The sequence below is a fragment of the Miscanthus floridulus genome, chromosome 5, assembly GCF_019320115.1.
Source record: "Miscanthus floridulus cultivar M001 chromosome 5, ASM1932011v1, whole genome shotgun sequence".
Lineage (NCBI taxonomy): Eukaryota > Viridiplantae > Streptophyta > Magnoliopsida > Poales > Poaceae > Miscanthus > Miscanthus floridulus.
Window position 1 is genome coordinate 135547009 of NC_089584.1, and position 20184 is coordinate 135567192.

Sequence of the window (20184 nt, forward strand, 5' to 3'; positions counted from 1 at the left end):
TACTCAAATGACGCATGTACCCATAGATTATTCCAATTATAGAGTTTCTCCTCAAATTATGGCTTCCTTTTTAACAAACCTTGCCAAATCTAAACATAGTCATTATGTAGAATGTATTGTATTTTAATACAAATTTTAGAAGTCACAATGCACTCTATTTTAGGATGGAGGGAGTATGCTGGAGTGCACCTTCAAAGCTATACTCTCCTTTTGAAATTATGAGGCTCGTTTAGTTTCATTAAGACGAGACTTTAATCAATAACCACACAAATTTCCATAGGGAAACAAGATACTTTCAGCAAATTTCACAATAGATATATATGATCATTTAACCTTTGGCCCTTTTTCCAGCTTACTGTAACTCCTTCTGTTTTGTAAAACCAGATACACAAATTTAATGACACAAAGTTAATGTCAAATACGTATAGAAAATACTCGTTTGTGATTATAATTTAATATCACAGGAAAAATATTAATGGATAACTGTTAGTCAATGTATTATACTAGCGACGGAATATATGTGTAGTAAAAATAAATATTGCTTGAAATTTCGTTTTGTTGCACTTTCGCCGAAACTCCAAGTCCCACTAGTAGAAAACGTGGCTTTAGTTTCGGTTGGGAAAGACTTAATCTCGTTTTTCCAATCGGGACTTCCCGGTTGCCTGAATCAGAACTAAAGGCCATCCGAGGCTAAAAAAATAATGCTCCCACCCTAGTGACTCGAGTAACTCAAACCCAAGACCTCATGCATTGTCTCGCATATAGCTTTCCACCACACATACATACCACATGTGACTTTGGATGAGGTATTTTTCTTTTGAACTAACCTGTTGAAGGACCTTTAGTCCTGGTTCGTGTTACCAACCGGGACTAAAGGGCCAAGGCTCTTTAGTCCAGTTGGTGTTACCAATCGGGACTAAAGATTTCCCGACGTCCATAAAACTTAGACCCAGGACTAATGCTCATATTAATACCGGGCCCAACTTCAGTTGAGACTAATGTGTTCAACCGAAGGTCTATTATTTATTAGTGTCCCTTGCGCATTCCATTTAGGTTGGATAATATTTTCTAGATGTTACTAGATAATTCTTACTTTGATTTTATTCTTGGTCCCTACCATACAGATTGAGCTCCTCTAGTGTGAAATATTTCTGAAATTCATGAGCTCCAAACGTATCATAGAAACAACTATAGTAAATTTACTTCTAGGATTATTTTAACCTTCCATTCTCATATCATATGTTATGCGCCAATTTTTTTTTTTTAAAAAAGTCCATCCAGTGCAGGCTTCAGTTGGAGTGGACCACAGAGCTGCCTTAAGATTCACACTGACAACTCATATTTAAGCCTTATCTGGATCAACTAGAGCTAGCATCTCAAGAGTCTTTCTAAAATCTACTCTCTAAACAATCATTTGGAGAGTCATTTGAGTAAAAATCGTTTCTATATCTTTATACTATTCAATAACTTTTCTATATCTCGTGTGCAATTTAGAGAGCCATCGTCACTCTCATCTTTAGCTAGCGAGAAATCCGGAATAGAAGATATCTATCTGCTAGGGGATGTTTTTTCACCAAAATCTCTATTTCTGTAAATTAGGAAAGATATAAAAAGTCTCTTGAAGATGCTCGAATGCTACTGAAAAAAAGCTTCAGCTCGTCCAAACAACCTAGATAATAAAAAAAAGGTATTAACCATCTCCCTAGCTAGCTAATAATGCAGCTAATTAATTAGAAGGATTCAAACAAGACCTTAACCAATAGAGAAAGAAAAAAAAGAGAGAAGAGAGCAGCACTCTGCCGGCATACATGCATGAGCTTCCAAAAAGGGAAATATATCTTTTTCTAGTTGAAGTCGCGGACGTCAAGGAGCCGATTGGTGTATCACCGTGAGATCACCCATCTCTTGACGCCACTGAAAGTGTTTTAGGTCTAATTAGCACTAAGCGCATTAATTATCCCTTGCAGTCCGCCATGATCTTGCCATAGCTTACTATACAAATGGCCTCCTTTATTGGTCGAGTGGTCTTTCTTAGTTAATGGTTGTCGTCGATGGTGGATCGTTTAACCGTCAAAAACTAAGTGTGGAAAAGCAGAGACGATCTCTTCGAAATCGTGCACAGTCCTAGATTTCTTATGAGTGTTACTGGTATGTATATAAAGTAGCCATACACCCTACATGGGTCGAACTCTGCCAAAGATTTTAACCGCGCCGCCGTTCGTCAGTGCTGTCAAAGTTCAAAGACATCACCTGATGCGGACATGTCGCTGGTATTCCGAAACCGTCGAATTGGCCGTGCACGACGTATCCGATGGAGAGAAGAGAACACGACAGCCCCGGCCGTGTTGTGTGGTGGATAAACCCATAGATAGACTTCCAGGAGCCACCTCGTCAGCTTGCAGGATACATCGAACGAAACATCTACGCTCTAGCCCACAGCATGGTACCCTGGTACGCGTCGACGTGAGCAAGGTGCTCACGCAACTGAATCGATGGCGAGGCTAGACCTGGACGGCTGTACGCGACCAACTCTGAAACGGCACAACCGCACAAGTATAAATGCAGAGGCAGCAACGGCACGGCCGCACCGCACGATGTCAATGCACGAGCACGATGCCACTGGGCAAAGGCGACATGCTTTTCGCGGACCGCTGAAACGGGCAAAGGCTTTTTTGCCTGAGTTGGGAGCAGGGCGAGAAGCCGAGCGACTTTTGCAGGCAACAAACAAATGTATGCAGGTTCCGTGTTTCGTTTCATGGCCGGATGCGCAATAGCTGCAAGCTGCCTGTGGAAGCTGCTGAGTACAGCAGCAACTGATGATCAGATGGCAAGGCAAACCAATGAGTTCCTTTCTTGTGTCACATGTTGCCATGCCGGATGACGGCACGGCATCAGGCAATGTACAATTGGGCTGGATCGGTCTTTCGGAAAGTACAGCCCAGTTGAGGTGATGGGTCGAGAGAAGATCAACAAAGCAAAGCAGAAGGGTGAAAAAGGCAAAAAGACACATGATGCACCACTTCGAGACAGACAATGGTGATGGAATGTGACTGGGGATTAGAGAGGAGCCCTTCAACTCTTAATAAAAAAAATGAGTTTCTCAACAAAAAAAAAATCTTAAAAATGACGATGGAATACATTAACAGCGGAATGCTTCTCGAAACAATGCAACACATCAACAAACACATATCTACTTCGAACGGAACGGCACAACGGTGGTTTATTAGGAATACAGTTTTACATGCGTGCGTGTCACGCCCGTCGACGGATGCTTCCCACGAGCGCGTCAGCTGTTGGTGGTGAACCTGTAGGACGCGTAGGAGAGCGTGGCGTTGGTCCAGCACTGGTGGATCTGCTCCGCCTTCGCGGCGTCCCCGGCGGCGCCGAGCGCGACGTGCAGCGGGTAGAAGTGGTCCGGCCACGGGTGCGCCACCCTCCCGTGCGGCGCCTTCTCCTCGTACCGGTTCACGTCCTCGTACCTGATGGCCAAGGCCGCGAGGCGACCGGAGATGGATCAGCACTTCAGCAGCAGCAGCAACGGTCTCGGCGGCTCTGAGAGAGCACTGAGCAGTTTCATTTCAGGTTTACCTTCCGCTGAGGAGCGAGTCCTTGAGCCAGGTGTCGAACTCGGCGACCCACTGCGGCACGGGCGCGTCGAACGGGCCCATCTTGCGCAGGTTGTGCGTGGCGCTGCCGGAGCCGAGGATGAGGATGCCCTCCTCCCGCAGTGGCGCCAGCGCCTTGCCGAGGTTGTAGTGGTACGTGCCGTCGCGGTCGGTCTGCACCGACAGCTGGCACACGGGGATGTTGGCGTCCGGGTACATGAGCATCAGCGGCACCCAGGCGCCGTGGTCCAGCCCGCGGCTGTGGTCCTCCTTCACGGGGCCGAACCCGGCTTGCTCCAGGAGCTCCTTGGTCCGCAGGGCCAAGTCAGGAGCGCCCGGAGCGGGGTACTTGAGCTGGAACGGGACAAAGGAGTTTATTCCTTCAGGTTCAGCGAGCAAACTTCAGACTTCAGAGCAATTCAATTCAAGCATGATGCCGAGAAGACTGAATGAGCTACTACAAACATCATCAACCACAACCAGCGTGTTTTATTAGCTGCTGCATCGAACTTTTTTGCAGCAGCGGCAAACATTTTTGTTTGTAGATTTACACACTGTGTTTAGACAAGCATAGAAAAGTGTAGCGATTTCATTCAGAAAGTTTCAGAGATGTGATATGATAGCAAATCAGCTAATCAGCATGGGTGCTGCAGGAAAAAAACGGCAGCTGCAATGGTATGTGAGCCCCAGTCCCCAATTAAAGAATAAACATCGAGGAGATTTGCAATGACACGCGACATATTATTCCAAATACAGTATTATAGTAGCTACCAACCCAGTACGTGCTCATTCAGCCTACGTTATCTAGAAGCATAGACTACCAAACAGTAGTAAAAGCTAAAGATAAGTTGGTGGATGTCTCAAACTGGAATGGAAACTTGGAGGCTAAACAAGCCAAGCACCTAAAAATCATGATAAAAAATATTTCCACTGAACTAAGCTTGCACAATATGAAATATCAAACCACAAATTTCAATTGACCTCGGACCAAACAAGCCTGGGGACCTAGAGGAGTAGAGGGCAACTAAATTCTTAGTCCTGGATGCATATATGAGTCTCAACCATTATCTAGGATGCATTCTTATGCAATTCAGGTGATAAAGTATAGTAGTAACAGTAGATAAGCTGCGTATACTAGTAGAACAACTGCTTATGACAGATTTCAGTAGGCATGCATAACAGGAAAAAACGCACCTTATTAGCAAAGATCGCTTTCTTGATTTTTTTTTACTTAGAGATCATAAAAAGAGACATACAGAATTCCGGCCGGCTGACAATAGGGGTGCAAACGGTCGCATACCAGCTGATAACTACAGGTATACGAATATGGTATCGGATGTTGAATATTTAGACTCAGACGGACGGATGTGAACTCCTCTAAACGGATTCGGACTCAGATACCGTCGCAAAAAATATTCCGAACGGATGTGAACTCCTCTAAGGGCACGTTCGGTTTTCACGTAATCAAGCCCTGGAACGGATCCGGCCTGGAATACTACTGTATTTTATACAGCCATGCATCGCCAGGATACGTTCTGACCAGGAATGGCCCCAACCGAACGGGTCCTAAACGGATTCGCAAAAATATTTGTAACATTTGCACCCCTTATAATTTAGTAAATTATTAAGTAAAGGCTAGTGGCAAGCGCACCTTACCTACTTCGATGTGGACGAGCCATCAAACACCAATGGCTCTTCCTGCTGACAAGCGAGCCTATCACGAGATGGGACACCAAGGTTGGTAAAATTCAGGTCAGCTAGATGTCTGCATCTGCAGCTTCAGTTTTCTAGAACTACCGTACAGCTCTAGGCCGGCAACTTCCCCCAACGCTCTATGAATCTGTTCGCTGGTTGGTTTCTGGGCTGATAAGCTCAGCTGGTGCTAGTTTGTTGTTAGGGAAAAACATTGTTAGCTGACTGATAAGGTCTGACTGAAACAACGAGCCAACAGGCTGATAGATACTACATCTTTCACATCCTAATTTCATGTTGATTTCACCAGAACATTGGTCAATGGTCACTGGCTCTAGTGATCCTTGTTTCAGATAAGATAAGCACATGATCTCATGATTCGAGACAAGAATACCCATTTCTGCACCTGCATGGACCATGATCTGATGGGGTAACTCAAAAGCACTGCTAAGCCATTAGCTGTTGTATACGAATGAAGAAACTTCCGATTTTGACCTTTCCCGTGCGCAGAGGAAGACAAAGAACTCGCTGATAAATCCAGACGAGCCGCAATGTTGCCTATCCTAAACCCAATTTTGATGCGCTGGGTCATCTTAAACGCGAGGCTTCCCAACGGATTCGCGGGGATTTGAAGACAGAGAAGGGTGGTAGGTGGGCATCGAACGGACCTGGTACATGGGCTTGGGAAAGCCATAGAAGTCATAGATGGTGTCGTTGCTGCCGCGGATGACGTTGACCGCCGGCGTGGCCGTCTCCCAGTGCCCCGACACGACGAGGATGGCGCGCGGGGGCTGGTCGCCCGCGACCTTCGCCGGCACCCACGACTTGAAGAAGTGCCGCGCCGGGATCTTGTCGTCGATGGAGAGCGTGGGCGAGCCGTGCGATAGGAAGAAGGTGTCCATGGTGGCCGGGCTTCTCGGCGGTCGCCTCTGCCCCTCCTCGGCTGTTGCGTCTGGCTGTGGCCTCGTGATGTCGCCGCGCCGCCGCCGCTGCTCCTCGCCCTCCTCGCCCTCCCGCGTCGCGTGCCGCGTCTCTGGTTTGGCTCTGCCCGCTCTGGCTCTGCCCTGGCTCTGCCCCATTATGTCGTCGCGCTCGCTTCGCTGGATTTTGCGCGCGTGCGTCGCGTCAGGTTTGTGGTGGTGCCCCGTGGTCCGTGGGGAGCAGAGCAGCGCGAGAGAAATGATTGGAGGGCGCCTGAAAAACATTGGGGTTTGGTTGGTCGCACGGGGACGGGGTCCAAAGTCCAAACTCTAGACGCGCAGCAATACGAATCTTCCGGCCTCCGCCGGAATCGGTTCGGTTTGCCGGCCCGCGTCGTGTTGTCACTGGCGTGTAAGCAATGACGCACGACGGCGTGTTTACTCGCTAACAAGGAGAGAAAGCGGATTTAGACAGATGGGCCTCTTCGAATCTTGGTCTTGGATCGGGCCGGTCTTCCATTATGGGCTTGCTAGCCCTACACAGGCTTAGCCAGAAATTGCTGTTGGTCTCGAGCAAGGCCACAGGCCCACAGATCTGCTTGGGCCTAGGAAAAGAACTCTTCTCACTGTTCTAAAGAAAAAGAACTCCTCTCACCAAAAAGAGAGAAGATGAAAAGAAAAGTTCGAACGCCCTAGCATATACGCCACGGCAGTCCGGTGGCAACCGCATCACTTACGCAGCCGCAGTTGAGGTCAGGACGTCACACGTCCGGTCGCGAGTCTTCAGAGTTCACACAGAGAAAGAACGGTATCGTCCACCGAAAGTCTGCATCTAGATGTTCAGGTCTACTCCGACGGCGACCGAATGTCCTGTGTCTCGATCCGTCAATTTTTCTTTAAGACTAACTTTAATAATTCGTCAAGATCAGCTGTTTGAGAATCGCTCGCTAGTCCATCCTGGCTGCCAGGCTGCAGTGCATAAAAGCTCCAAACTCCACGATAAGCTAGCTAAGTCAGTTACACTAATCAGGTAGCGATCGATCTCTCGGCTTGCCATGGCAGCTACGACGAGTGCTGCCAGGAGCTTGCTGCTCTGCCTGCTGGTCGCCTTTCTCCACCGCCTCCAGTTTCAGATCCCGCCTGTAGCAGCTGCGACGACGTCGCACAACAAAACCGAGAGCCGACGAGACGGGCGCGGGAAGACGCTCAGCTTCACGCTGTACCAGCACGAGACCATCAACAAGACCGGCTACATCGTGGTGGACGGCGTCGCGGGCGCGGGCGTCAGCCAGACCACCACGCCCTTCGGCACCATCTACGTCTTCCGCGACGACCTGACGGTGCGCGCGGACAGGGCCTCCCCGGTGGCCGGCGTCGCGGAGGGGAGCTCCATCACCACCAGCCTCGACGGGCTGCAGAGCCTGTCGCTGGCCAAGATCACGGTCCACCACCGCGGCCACCGGGGATCCGTCTCCGTCCTTGGCGGCACCTACAACACCAAGCCGTCCGACTACCCGGTGGTCGGTGGCACCGGCGACTTCGCGTACGCGCTGGGATACGTCCGGTCGTCGCCGGTGGACTTGCGGGGACGGACGGTGACGTATAAGATGGAGCTTCACTTGTACTGGCCTCCGTATGCCCACTACGCTACGGTTCCGCATAAAGCGTGAATAGTATAGCTATTGCAACGGCCTACAAGTGTGCTCATTTTATTCTTTTTTTTTTTGAACACGGCGTGAATCTTTATCTAATCTTAGATCATAATAAAGTTGAACAATAATTTGATGCCTTTTTCTTATATATACAAAACCATAGTTTGCGTTGATGATTTTCTCCTATATTTCATATGTCTGAATTTTGAGATGATTTCAGACAACACTCTTATACTACCAATTAAAACAAGTAAATTATCACTTTTGTGATTTGTCATTTATCTTTGTGTCCTAATATATCAAATTTTTATCCTTGTCTAACTATAGAAATAGTTGTAAATTGTTAAATTGCCAACAAATATCAGATTTTGTTAGTCTTGTGTTTTTGTCTAACATTTTTTTTATTCTCGGAACAAAAAATTGCAGATTGTATCTAAAAATTGCAACTTTAATATAAAATATATGCAATAACCGTCGTCTGAAAGAAAACTAAAATTCAGGCACCTGCGCTCAATTGTCATAAACTTAGGTCTTATTTGGATCTAAGAAGATGATAGTTAGCTGCTAATAATTACCTCCTTAAATTCAAATAAGTCTAGCAAATAGTTTAGGTAATTGTTAGTTGAGTGCATAGCTAATAATTATTTCACTAGTTGGACCAAACTAGCTAATAGAAGCTAATATTAGTTGTCACCTATTTAGCTAGATAGTTATTAGCAACTAATGGATCCAATCACACCCTTATGTGTTTGACTCGGGTAGCGAGATTTTTATTTTTAATTTTGGGACGGAGGGGATAGCTCCAATCCTTCTATATGACTAGAAAACTTGCGTGGCGTTGCCGCGCCACCTTGAGCTTGCCCAGTGGAGAGGCGAGCCCGTATTACGTTAACGCGGCGCCAATTTGACTGTTTGAGGTAACCCAGTGGAGATCTTGTATCAAGGTGGAACCTATGAATTGTCCGCGTGGACGGATGGTAGAGCTTGGTGCGTAGAGATCAACATAGTCCTGCTCGATGTCCATCAAAGATTTGTAACTGAAGGGATGTTAAAAGTACTGCTAGTACCTTAAGAAAACATTAACTACTGTGCTTTATTCTATGAGATCGATGTGCCAATTGCAAAAGGTATGTTAAAAGTATTGCAATTTTAGTAAGGGCAAAAAGATTAACCGTTGTTTTTTACTTCAGCAGGGAAACACGTTAAGTTTTCTCTTAAATGTAAGTGAGGTGTCATATACAGATTACCAAATCAAACTATAGGAAGCTGTTTTTTTTCTGATATTATAAGCGAAACAAGCAAATCCAAATAATCTCAATCTATTGATGGATTGCAGTTAACTGATAGTTACTAGCACAATAAAGACAAATGTATATAGATTCTTGGAATTGATGAGGCTCAAGAAACAGTACTGGATGAGAACTTTGTAAAATGGAAAATCGTATTAGTTGGCATGCCTCATTGTGTAAGAGGCAAAGGTTGCTGAATATGATGCAATAGATTAGATGGATGGATGCTGCTGGTCAACAGAAAAAATGATACAGCATTCGAAGCCCACCTCGACTTCCTGATCCTAGACCCACCTGAAGGAAATCTGCTGATATATGCTCACCTGGTCGCAAATTTCCTGTTTCTGTGCTGCCTGCATTATCATCTTCAAATGCATTCCAAATTATTCAGGCTGTAGATCACAAAAACAGAGTAATTTATCTTTAGCCCACATACATTAGCTCTGTAGAAACATTGAGTCAAAACTGAAGAATTAACCTGAAGCTTTCACTCGTCTGGCCAGGTAATCAATAGATTAGGGGCAGTAACTCAGTAATACCTTTTACCACTTCACTTAAACTTATTACTTATGAATTTGTTTTGTCGTATTAAACTGACTTTGATAGCACAATTTCTTGGCCGAGCCCGGGCGCATCGGCTCGGTTTCTTCTCCAGCGCCGGCGAAAAAAGCCGGTGCGCTTCTTCTTCTTCTTCCGCGCCGGTGGTAGTTTATCCCCGACGAACGGCGTGTTCTTTCTTTTCTCGTTCTTCCCCGTCCCCTTTCTTCCCCATTCCTACGCACGGGAATTAGGGTTAGGGTTTGGGAATGGGGTTTTTTACTGTGTTCTTTTGGCTTGTTCATCCGAATGGGATTAGGGTTAGGGTTTCAGTGTGCCGCCTCTTGTTCTTTTCCCCTTCCCCTTTCGGATTTGATTTCTTTCTTCTTTCTTTTCTTCTCACTCGTTCACCCGAAAAGGGGATCTAGGGTTAGGGTTCGGTTGAACCCGATTTCCCCGATCCGTGTTTACCTTTTGTGTGATTCGAGATCTAGATGGTAGGGTTCCTTTTCTTTCTTCTCGGATTGAACCGATTAGTGATGGGGTTAGGTCTTAGAGTTCGGTTTTTCTGTTTTCTTTCCCGATCCGCATCATATTGGTTTGATTTCTTGTCGAACCTTGGCTCTGATGCCATTGTTACATTTAGAGTTCTTAGGTATGTTCATCGGATCGGGATTCTTAGTACAGTAATAGATCATTCGGATTTCACAGAGAGAGATTGAGAGATAGGTGATAAGTGGCAAACCGTCAAACGCCGTAGTTGTTGAAGCTCCGGCCGGGGTTTCGTTGACGGATGCCATCTGCGCGCCGGCAGCGACGGTCGGTGGAGAGTGAGTCGGCGCTGTGGCGTCCTCGGCGGCGATGTGAACGTCGGGTGGCGTTGCCGGCGTCGGTGGCACTTCCCGTCGCTGGTAGCGCCCCTACTTTCGATCGGGTCTAGGGTTTAGGATGTCGGTGGGGTGACTGGCGGCGCGGTGAACCTCGTACTGCGAGCCCCGGCCCCCACCTTTACTTTATAGCGCTGTGCGATGGGGCCCCACCAACCATGTAGGGTTGGGTGCCCCCGATCAGGGCGCGAGGACAAGGCCCAGTTAGGCCGTTGGGCCTAACTAGTGGGAGATCAATACTAACATTCTTCCCCTTGATCTCTCATCTATTCTTCGTTCTTTAATTTCATACTCAAAACTTTCAATTCATATTTTTCTTGCTTCCATCCTATTTCATCATAGATTAGTGCATAGAACTGTCCCATCGTCACAGCAATTAGTGCCGTTAGACTAACAGCCACAATACAATTCTCCGTTTTGAAATGTAAACTTTCTTTAGGCCCTTCGTATGTTCGGGAATCACAGGCTTTCCCTTAAACCCATGTCGGCTACGTGTTCTCTGAACACGTTGGGTGGTAAGCCCTTTGTGAGCGGATCCGCGAGCATTTTCTCTGTACTTATATGCTCAAGATTTATTATATGATCCCGAACTTTATCTTTCACAACATAGTACTTTATGTCAATGTGTTTGGCAGCACCACTTGACCTATTGTTGTGAGCGTACTGTACCGCTGGATTGTTATCACAATACAATCGTAGTGGTTCATTTATATCATCAATCACTTTCAATCCGGGTATGAATTTCTTCAGCCAGTTCACCTGCCCCGTTGCCTCATAGCATGCTACAAACTCGACATACATTGTCGAGGATGTAGTTACGGTTTGTTTGGAGCTTTTCCACGATATAGCCCCTCCTGCGAGAGTAAATACATATCCTGACGTGGATTTTCTTTCGTCTCCCGCATAATCAGAATCTGAATACCCCTCTATCTGCAGGGAATCAGATCTTCTATACGTAAGCATGAGGCCTTTCGTACCCTGCAAATAACGCAGGACTTTCTTCACTAATTTCCAATGTTCAATTCCTGTATTCTTTTGATATCTGTCAAGTAACCCGGTAACAAAAGCTAAGTCAGGGCGTGTACACACTTGAGCATATTGTAAACTTCCAACAGCTGAAGCATACGGTACCGCTTTCATTCGGTCAATTTCATATTGGTTCTTGGGACACTGATGTTCCCCAAATCTATCGCCCTTGACTATAGGAGCAGGTGAAGGACTGCACGCATGCATACTAAATTTCTTCAGGACCTTTTCTATGTATGCCTTTTGCGATAATCCTAGAACCCCTTTTCTCCTGTCTCGGTGAATCTCTATTTCTAAAACGAACGAGGCCTCACCGAGATCTTTCATATCAAAGTTCGAGGACAAGAATTTCTTCGTTTCCATTAGTAGATTGATATCACTGCTAGCAAGCAAGATATCATCCACATACAAAATTAGGAATATGTACTTTCCATTCCTGAACTTTGCATAAACGCAATTGTCCTCAACATTTTCTTCAAACCCAAAAACTTTTATCGTTCTATCAAACTTCAAATACCACTGTCTTGAAGCTTGCTTCAATCCGTAAATTAATTTCTTTAGGCGGCATCCCATATTTTCCTTTCCTTTTACGACAAAACCTTTCGGTTGTGCCATATAAACATTTTCTTCCAAATCCCCATTTAGGAAAGCCGTCTTTACATCCATTTGATGTAACTCCAAGTCATAGTGGGCTACAAGTGCCATTATAATTCTGAAGGAATCTTTACATGAGACTGGAGAAAACGTCTCATTGTAATCAATCCTTTCTCTTTGCGTGAAGCCTTTCGCCACGAGTCGCGCTTTAAATCTTTCTATATTCCCTTGGGAGTCATATTTCGTTTTGTAGACCCATTTACAGCCTACTGTTTTGGCTCCTTTAGGAATATTTTCTAAGTCCCAAACTTTATTGGTACTCATTGATTTCAATTCATCTTCCATGGCCTTAAGCCATTTTGATGAGTGGTCGCTTCTCATGGCTTCTTCAAATGAGGTGGGATCGTCCCCCATCTGACATTCTTCAGTTTCATAAACTTCATAGTCATCAGTAATAGCTGTTCTTCTTATTCTTTGAGACCTTCTAGGTGTCTCCGGCACTTGTTCCACATTGGGCTGTTGTAGTTCTTCCTCATGTGCAACATTTGGTTCTATAGTTTCCTCAAGGATAGGTTCCTCAAGGACAGGTTCCTCATGTTCATTCATTATCGCCACGGGAGAACTTGCAACAGGTGTTGGCACTACAGTGTCCTGCACTGTCGGTGCAACAACAGCAGGTAGCGTGAAGAATGGTTCTTTAACCATCGGAGTGGGTACATGTACCCGCTTCTCCTGTAGGCTGATTTCTCGTGCTACCACGCTCCCCCTGATCATGTTATCCTCCAAGAACACAGCGTGTCTTGTTTCTACAATCTTCGTATATCTGTCAGGACAAAAGAAGCGATATCCTTTCGATCTTTCTGGATAGCCAATAAAATGGCAGCTGGCTGTCTTGGAGTCTAACTTTCCTATGTTCGGGTTAAACACTTTTGCCTCAGCTGGACAGCCCCACACACGCAAATGGTTAAGTGAGGGTTCCCTTCCTGTCCATAATTCATACGGTGTTTTAGGCACCGATTTACTTGGTACTCGATTAAGTATGTGAATGGCGGTTTTCAGTGCCTCCATCCATAAACTAATCGGTAATGTGGAGTAACTCATCATGCTTCTTACCATATTCATTAAGGTACGATTACGTCTTTCAGCCACTCCATTCTGCTGAGGCTCCCCCGGTGTGGAGTACTGAGCAACTATGCCATTTTCCTGTAGGAACCTTGCAAATGGTCCAGGAATTTAGCCATATGGGGTATGTCGCCTATAGTACTCTCCACCTCGGTCTGATCGTACTATCTTTATTTTCTTATTGTGCTGGTTTTCAACTTCAGCTTTAAATATTTTGAATTTATCCAATGCTTCCGATCTTTCTTTAATTGGATAAATATTGCCATAACGAGAGTAGTCGTCTGTGAATGTTATAAACGAGTCATAACCATCCACACTTTTCATAGGAAAAGGACCACATATATCTGTGTGGATTATTTCTAAAATTCCTGTGCTTCGTTTGGCATCTTTCTTAATTTTCTTGACATACTTTCCTTTGATGCAATCAATACATTGCTCTAAATCTGAAAATTCTAAGTGCGGGAGAATTGATTCCTTAACCAATCGTTCCATTCTCCCCCTCGAAATATGGCCCAAGCGACAATGCCATAATTTCGAAGAGACAGTATCAATTCTCTTCCGCTTCTTAGTTACATCCGTAGATGGGGAATCATTCACATTCTCATCACATACATTGTTCGCATTCTCAGCAAGAGATAATAAATAAAGCTTGTCTTGTCGAAAGGCAAGACCAACACATTTATTATTAACCAGTATCTTACACTTGCCATCACCAAAATGGCAATCAATTCCATCATCATCAAGTTTCGAAACACTTATCAAATTTCTACGCAAGGAGGGAACATAAAGTACTTCTTTAAGTCTAAGCACAAAACCATTATTCAATTCTAAAGAAAAATCTCCAATGGCTTCAACATTGGCTTGCAGTCCATTTGCAACTTTAATCGTTCTTTCTCCTCTTTGCAAGGTTCTCGTCCCACTTAACCCCTGTAAAGAATTTGCAACATGAGTAGTTGCTCCTGAATCAACCCACCAAGTGGATTTATCATAACATAAATACAGAGATTCATCTATAAATATAATAAATTCATCACCTTTCTTTAGCAGAGATTTCAGGAAGTCTGGACAATCCCTCTTGTAGTGTCCCTTCTTGAAGCAGTGCTTGCACTGATTTTTTTCAGCTCCACCATACTGCTGATTCTCAGAATCCTGGGGTTTCTTTCCCTGTGAACTGGAGGAAGAGGACTTATCCCACTTAGGTTTCCCTTGTGGTTTAGAATTCTTGCCATTAAAGTTCTTTCTTTTGTTGTCCTTCACAAAATGAGCAGATTCACCTTGTGAGGACTTTATCCTCTCCTCTTCTTGAGCACACATTGAGATGAGTCTTTCTATGCCCCATCTTTCAGGCTGCATATTATAGTTCACAATGAAGGTGTCATATTCTTTCGGCAAAGAAGCAAAAATCAAATGAATTAAGAAATCCTCCTCCTTCAAATTCATTTCTTTTAGCTTAGATGCCGTAGTGTTTATCTTCAAAATATGCTCTCTTATGCTACCACCAGTGAATTTCTCATTCACAAGCTTCTTAATCAGTGAACTTGCTGTGGCCTTGGTAGACCCAGTAAACTGACTCTTGATTTTCTCAAGATATTCTTTAGCAGTAGCACATTCAGGGATTGAGCCCCTTATCTGTTCTTCTATGGTGGCTTTGGCTACCAACAGGCACTTGCGGTTGGAGAGAGTCCATTGCCTATGTTCAAGGTCATATTTTTTTCTTATTTCAGCATGATCACGCTTTCGAGAAGCGAAATCAGCGTCAGATTCATTGTCACCTCTCACCGGGTCCTCTGGCTCAGTAGGGCACGGTGAGGTGATGGCAAAATCGACCTCTCCCAACGCAAGTTCCAATTCATATTTCTCCCGCCACACACGGTGATTGGTTCCGTTGAGTGTCGGGATGTTGGCAATGTTCACAATGCATTTGCCTCCTGAAATCACACCAGAGTAAGTAAGAAACATTTATACATAAAATTCATGCTTTTAACTCAACGTTGGTCAAATTAAAACTTATAATTCATCCATACAAAATATTTTACATCACCGTTGGGCAGAAGTAAAATTAATGCACAATTTCTCATGGATCAAAAATTATAATATTTGTTATTAACAACGTTGGTCAGAAAATAACAATATCATAATTGCATCAAAATTATCAGAAATTCATTTCTCTTAAAAATTAAACTATCCCGTTGGTTCAAATTTAATTAAAGAGAACAATAATTATCATGCACAGCGGAAACATTAATAATCTTTTCATGTTATTATTTTCTAGAAGCACTAAAAAAATTCATTGTTTTCTGGGCAAAATATCATTGGATAAAATTTGCACAGAAAATTGTATCAAAATCATTCAAATTCATCAAAATATGCATTCAAAATTGTTTCTGGAAAATAATAAGAAAAAAAAATTTCTTGTTCTTCTTTCATTTTTTAGCCCAGCGCGGCCCAAGACGCGCTGAACCGGCTCGGCCCGGCTTGCCTCGCGCGCACAGGCCGCACCCAGGCCGCAACCTGGGCCTGGGCCGGCAAAGCGCCGCGCGCGCCTCCTCCCGCCTGGGCCGGCGAGTTGGCCCAGCGTATCGCGGCCGTTCGTGTCGATCCGACGGCCGAGCGGCTGTTTCGCGCTGATCAAAACGCCGCCGCGGCCGACGCCCTAGAAACCCTAGGCATTCGGCTCTTCCCCTCTCTCTCTCCTCGCTGCTTGCCTCTTCTCAGCCGCAGCGGAGACGGTCACCGCCGAGCAGCCGCGAGCGAGGAAAACCGGAGCGGGCTTTGGCGCCGTCGCTGGCCCCCTCGCCGGCGCGCGTGCTCCCCAACGGGTGAGCACGCCGCCGTCGAGCGGCCTAGCCGCGGCGCTTTCTTGGCCGAGCCCGGGCGCATCGGCTCGGTTTCTTCTCCAGCGCCGGCGAAAAAAGCCGGTGCGCTTCTTCTTCTTCTTCCACGCCGGTGGTAGTTTATCCCCGACGAACGGCGTGTTCTTTCTTTTCTCGTTCTTCCCCGTCCCCTTTCTTCCCCATTCCTACGCACGGGAATTAGGGTTAGGGTTTGGGAATGGGGTTTTTTACTGTGTTCTTTTGGCTTGTTCATCCGAATGGGATTAGGGTTAGGGTTTCAGTGTGCCGCCTCTTGTTCTTTTCCCCTTCCCCTTTCGGATTTGATTTCTTTCTTCTTTCTTTTCTTCTCACTCGTTCACCCGAAAAGGGGATCTAGGGTTAGGGTTCGGTTGAACCCGATTTCCCCGATCCGTGTTTACCTTTTGTGTGATTCGAGATCTAGATGGTAGGGTTCCTTTTCTTTCTTCTCGGATTGAACCGATTAGTGATGGGGTTAGGTCTTAGAGTTCGGTTTTTCTGTTTTCTTTCCCGATCCGCATCATATTGGTTTGATTTCTTGTCGAACCTTGGCTCTGATGCCATTGTTACATTTAGAGTTCTTAGGTATGTTCATCGGATCGGGATTCTTAGTACAGTAATAGATCATTCGGATTTCACAGAGAGAGATTGAGAGATAGGTGATAAGTGGCAAACCGTCAAACGCCGTAGTTGTTGAAGGGTTAGGGTTCAGGATGTCGGTGGGGTGACTAGCGGCGCGGTGAACCTCGTACTGCGAGCCCCGGCCCCCATCTTTCCTTTATAGTGCTGTGCGACGGAGGCCCACCAACCATGTAGGGTTGGGTGCCTCCGATCAGGGCGCGAGGACAAGGCCCAGTTAGGCCGTTGGGCCTAACTGGTGGGAGATCAATACTAACACATGGACCATGATCTGATGGGGTAACTCAAAAGCACTGCTAAGCCATTAGCTGTTGTATACGAATGAGGAAACTTCCGATTTTGACCTTTCCCATGCGCAGAGGAAGACAAAGAACTCGCTGATAAATCCAGACGAGCCGCAATGTTGCCTATCCTAAACCCAATTTTGATGCGCTGGGTCATCTTAAACGCGAGGCTTCCCAACGGATTCGCGGGGATTTGAAGACAGAGAAGGGTGGTAGGTGGGCATCGAACGGACCTGGTGGCCATGCGATAGGAAGAAGGTGTCCATGGTGGCCAGGCTTCTCGGCGGTCGCCTCTGCCCCTCCTCGGCTGTTGCGTCTGGCTGTGGCCTCGTGATGTCGCCGCGCCGCCGCCGCTGCTCCTCGCCCTCCTCGCCCTCCCGCGTCGCGTGCCGCGTCTCTGGTTTGGCTCTGCCCGCTCTGGCTCTGCCCTGGCTCTGCCCCATTATGTCGTCGCGCTCGCTTCGCTGGATTTTGCGCGCGTGCGTCGCGTCAGGTTTGTGGTGGTGCCCCGTGGTCCGTGGGGAGCAGAGCAGCGCGAGAGAAATGATTGGAGGGCGCCTGAAAAACATTGGGGTTTGGTTGGTCGCACGGGGACGGGGTCCAAAGTCCAAACTCTAGACGCGCAGCAATACGAATCTTCCGGCCTCCGCCGGAATCGGTTCGGTTTGCCGGCCCGCGTCGTGTTGTCACTGGCGTGTAAGCAATGACGCACGACGGCGTGTTTACTCGCTAACAAGGAGAGAAAGCGGATTTAGACAGATGGGCCTCTTCGAATCTTGGTCTTGGATCGGGCCGGTCTTCCATTATGGGCTTGCTAGCCCTACACAGGCTTAGCCAGAAATTGCTGTTGGTCTCGAGCAAGGCCACAGGCCCACAGATCTGCTTGGGCCTAGGAAAAGAACTCTTCTCACTGTTCTAAAGAAAAAGAACTCCTCTCACCAAAAAGAGAGAAGATGAAAAGAAAAGTTCGAACGCCCTAGCATATACGCCACGGCAGTCCGGTGGCAACCGCATCACTTACGCAGCCGCAGTTGAGGTCAGGACGTCACACGTCCGGTCGCGAGTCTTCAGAGTTCACACAGAGAAAGAACGGTATCGTCCACCGAAAGTCTGCATCTAGATGTTCAGGTCTACTCCGACGGCGACCGAATGTCCTGTGTCTCGATCCGTCAATTTTTCTTTAAGACTAACTTTAATAATTCGTCAAGATCAGCTGTTTGAGAATCGCTCGCTAGTCCATCCTGGCTGCCAGGCTGCAGTGCATAAAAGCTCCAAACTCCACGATAAGCTAGCTAAGTCAGTTACACTAATCAGGTAGCGATCGATCTCTCGGCTTGCCATGGCAGCTACGACGAGTGCTGCCAGGAGCTTGCTGCTCTGCCTGCTGGTCGCCTTTCTCCACCGCCTCCAGTTTCAGATCCCGCCTGTAGCAGCTGCGACGACGTCGCACAACAAAACCGAGAGCCGACGAGACGGGCGCGGGAAGACGCTCAGCTTCACGCTGTACCAGCACGAGACCATCAACAAGACCGGCTACATCGTGGTGGACGGCGTCGCGGGCGCGGGCGTCAGCCAGACCACCACGCCCTTCGGCACCATCTACGTCTTCCGCGACGACCTGACGGTGCGCGCGGACAGGGCCTCCCCGGTGGCCGGCGTCGCGGAGGGGAGCTCCATCACCACCAGCCTCGACGGGCTGCAGAGCCTGTCGCTGGCCAAGATCACGGTCCACCACCGCGGCCACCGGGGATCCGTCTCCGTCCTTGGCGGCACCTACAACACCAAGCCGTCCGACTACCCGGTGGTCGGTGGCACCGGCGACTTCGCGTACGCGCTGGGATACGTCCGGTCGTCGCCGGTGGACTTGCGGGGACGGACGGTGACGTATAAGATGGAGCTTCACTTGTACTGGCCTCCGTATGCCCACTACGCTACGGTTCCGCATAAAGCGTGAATAGTATAGCTATTGCAACGGCCTACAAGTGTGCTCATTTTATTCTTTTTTTTTTGAACACGGCGTGAATCTTTATCTAATCTTAGATCATAATAAAGTTGAACAATAATTTGATGCCTTTTTCTTATATATACAAAACCATAGTTTGCGTTGATGATTTTCTCCTATATTTCATATGTCTGAATTTTGAGATGATTTCAGACAACACTCTTATACTACCAATTAAAACAAGTAAATTATCACTTTTGTGATTTGTCATTTATCTTTGTGTCCTAATATATCAAATTTTTATCCTTGTCTAACTATAGAAATAGTTGTAAATTGTTAAATTGCCAACAAATATCAGATTTTGTTAGTCTTGTGTTTTTGTCTAACATTTTTTTTATTCTCGGAACAAAAAATTGCAGATTGTATCTAAAAATTGCAACTTTAATATAAAATATATGCAATAACCGTCGTCTGAAAGAAAACTAAAATTCAGGCACCTGCGCTCAATTGTCATAAACTTAGGTCTTATTTGGATCTAAGAAGATGATAGTTAGCTGCTAATAATTACCTCCTTAAATTCAAATAAGTCTAGCAAATAGTTTAGGTAATTGTTAGTTGAGTGCATAGCTAATAATTATTTCACTAGTTGGACCAAACTAGCTAATAGAAGCTAATATTAGTTGTCACCTATTTAGCTAGATAGTTATTAGCAACTAATGGATCCAATCACACCCTTATGTGTTTGACTCGGGTAGCGAGATTTTTATTTTTAATTTTGGGACGGAGGGGATAGCTCCAATCCTTCTATATGACTAGAAAACTTGCGTGGCGTTGCCGCGCCACCTTGAGCTTGCCCAGTGGAGAGGCGAGCCCGTATTACGTTAACGCGGCGCCAATTTGACTGTTTGAGGTAACCCAGTGGAGATCTTGTATCAAGGTGGAACCTATGAATTGTCCGCGTGGACGGATGGTAGAGCTTGGTGCGTAGAGATCAACATAGTCCTGCTCGATGTCCATCAAAGATTTGTAACTGAAGGGATGTTAAAAGTACTGCTAGTACCTTAAGAAAACATTAACTACTGTGCTTTATTCTATGAGATCGATGTGCCAATTGCAAAAGGTATGTTAAAAGTATTGCAATTT

General features: G+C 46.2%; 4 protein-coding genes across 4 annotated transcripts; 2 read left to right on the top strand and 2 right to left on the bottom strand.

Annotated features, from left to right (window-relative positions):
- Positions 1-3117: 3117 nt before the first annotated feature.
- On the bottom strand, positions 3118-6517 carry LOC136450885 (extradiol ring-cleavage dioxygenase-like). The gene is made up of 3 exons (XM_066451546.1): positions 5966-6517; positions 3589-3959; positions 3118-3479 (listed from the first exon to the last, which is right to left on the bottom strand). The coding sequence occupies exons 1-3, from the start codon at positions 6500-6502 to the stop codon at positions 3287-3289; spliced, it is 1101 nt and encodes a 366-aa protein (XP_066307643.1). The 5' UTR covers positions 6503-6517; the 3' UTR covers positions 3118-3286.
- A 625-nt stretch (positions 6518-7142) lies between these two features.
- Positions 7143-8881, top strand: LOC136450886 (dirigent protein 23-like). Its single transcript, XM_066451547.1, has one exon. It carries the CDS (start codon positions 7273-7275, stop codon positions 7885-7887), a length of 615 nt encoding a protein of 204 aa, XP_066307644.1. The 5' UTR covers positions 7143-7272; the 3' UTR covers positions 7888-8881.
- Positions 8882-14000: 5119 nt separating this feature from the next.
- On the bottom strand, positions 14001-18172 carry LOC136450887 (uncharacterized). The gene is made up of 3 exons (XM_066451548.1): positions 17333-18172; positions 14359-14671; positions 14001-14251 (listed from the first exon to the last, which is right to left on the bottom strand). The coding sequence occupies exons 1-3, from the start codon at positions 17666-17668 to the stop codon at positions 14205-14207; spliced, it is 696 nt and encodes a 231-aa protein (XP_066307645.1). The 5' UTR covers positions 17669-18172; the 3' UTR covers positions 14001-14204.
- Positions 18173-18308: 136 nt separating this feature from the next.
- LOC136450888 (dirigent protein 23-like) lies at positions 18309-20046 on the top strand. Its single transcript, XM_066451550.1, has one exon. The coding sequence runs from the start codon at positions 18439-18441 to the stop codon at positions 19051-19053; it is 615 nt and encodes a 204-aa protein (XP_066307647.1). The 5' UTR covers positions 18309-18438; the 3' UTR covers positions 19054-20046.
- The last annotated feature ends 138 nt before the right edge of the window (positions 20047-20184 follow it).

Coding starts and splice junctions, on each gene's coding strand:
- LOC136450888 (XM_066451550.1), top strand. CDS start 18,439: ATGGCAGCTACGACGAGTGCTGCCAGGAGCTTGCTGCTCTGCCTGCTG.
- LOC136450885 (XM_066451546.1), bottom strand. CDS start 6,502: ATGTTTTTCAGGCGCCCTCCAATCATTTCTCTCGCGCTGCTCTGCTCC. Junction 3,960..5,965: donor TTCCCAAGCCCATGTACCAG/GTCCGTTCGATG, acceptor GTCCCGTTCCAG/CTCAAGTACCCCGCTCCGGG. Junction 3,480..3,588: donor GACTCGCTCCTCAGCGGAAG/GTAAACCTGAAA, acceptor CTTGGCCATCAG/GTACGAGGACGTGAACCGGT.
- LOC136450886 (XM_066451547.1), top strand. CDS start 7,273: ATGGCAGCTACGACGAGTGCTGCCAGGAGCTTGCTGCTCTGCCTGCTG.
- LOC136450887 (XM_066451548.1), bottom strand. CDS start 17,668: ATGTTTTTCAGGCGCCCTCCAATCATTTCTCTCGCGCTGCTCTGCTCC. Junction 14,672..17,332: donor TCCTATCGCATGGCCACCAG/GTCCGTTCGATG, acceptor TATAATATGCAG/CCTGAAAGATGGGGCATAGA. Junction 14,252..14,358: donor GAAATCTCTGCTAAAGAAAG/GTGATGAATTTA, acceptor AATTCTTTACAG/GGGTTAAGTGGGACGAGAAC.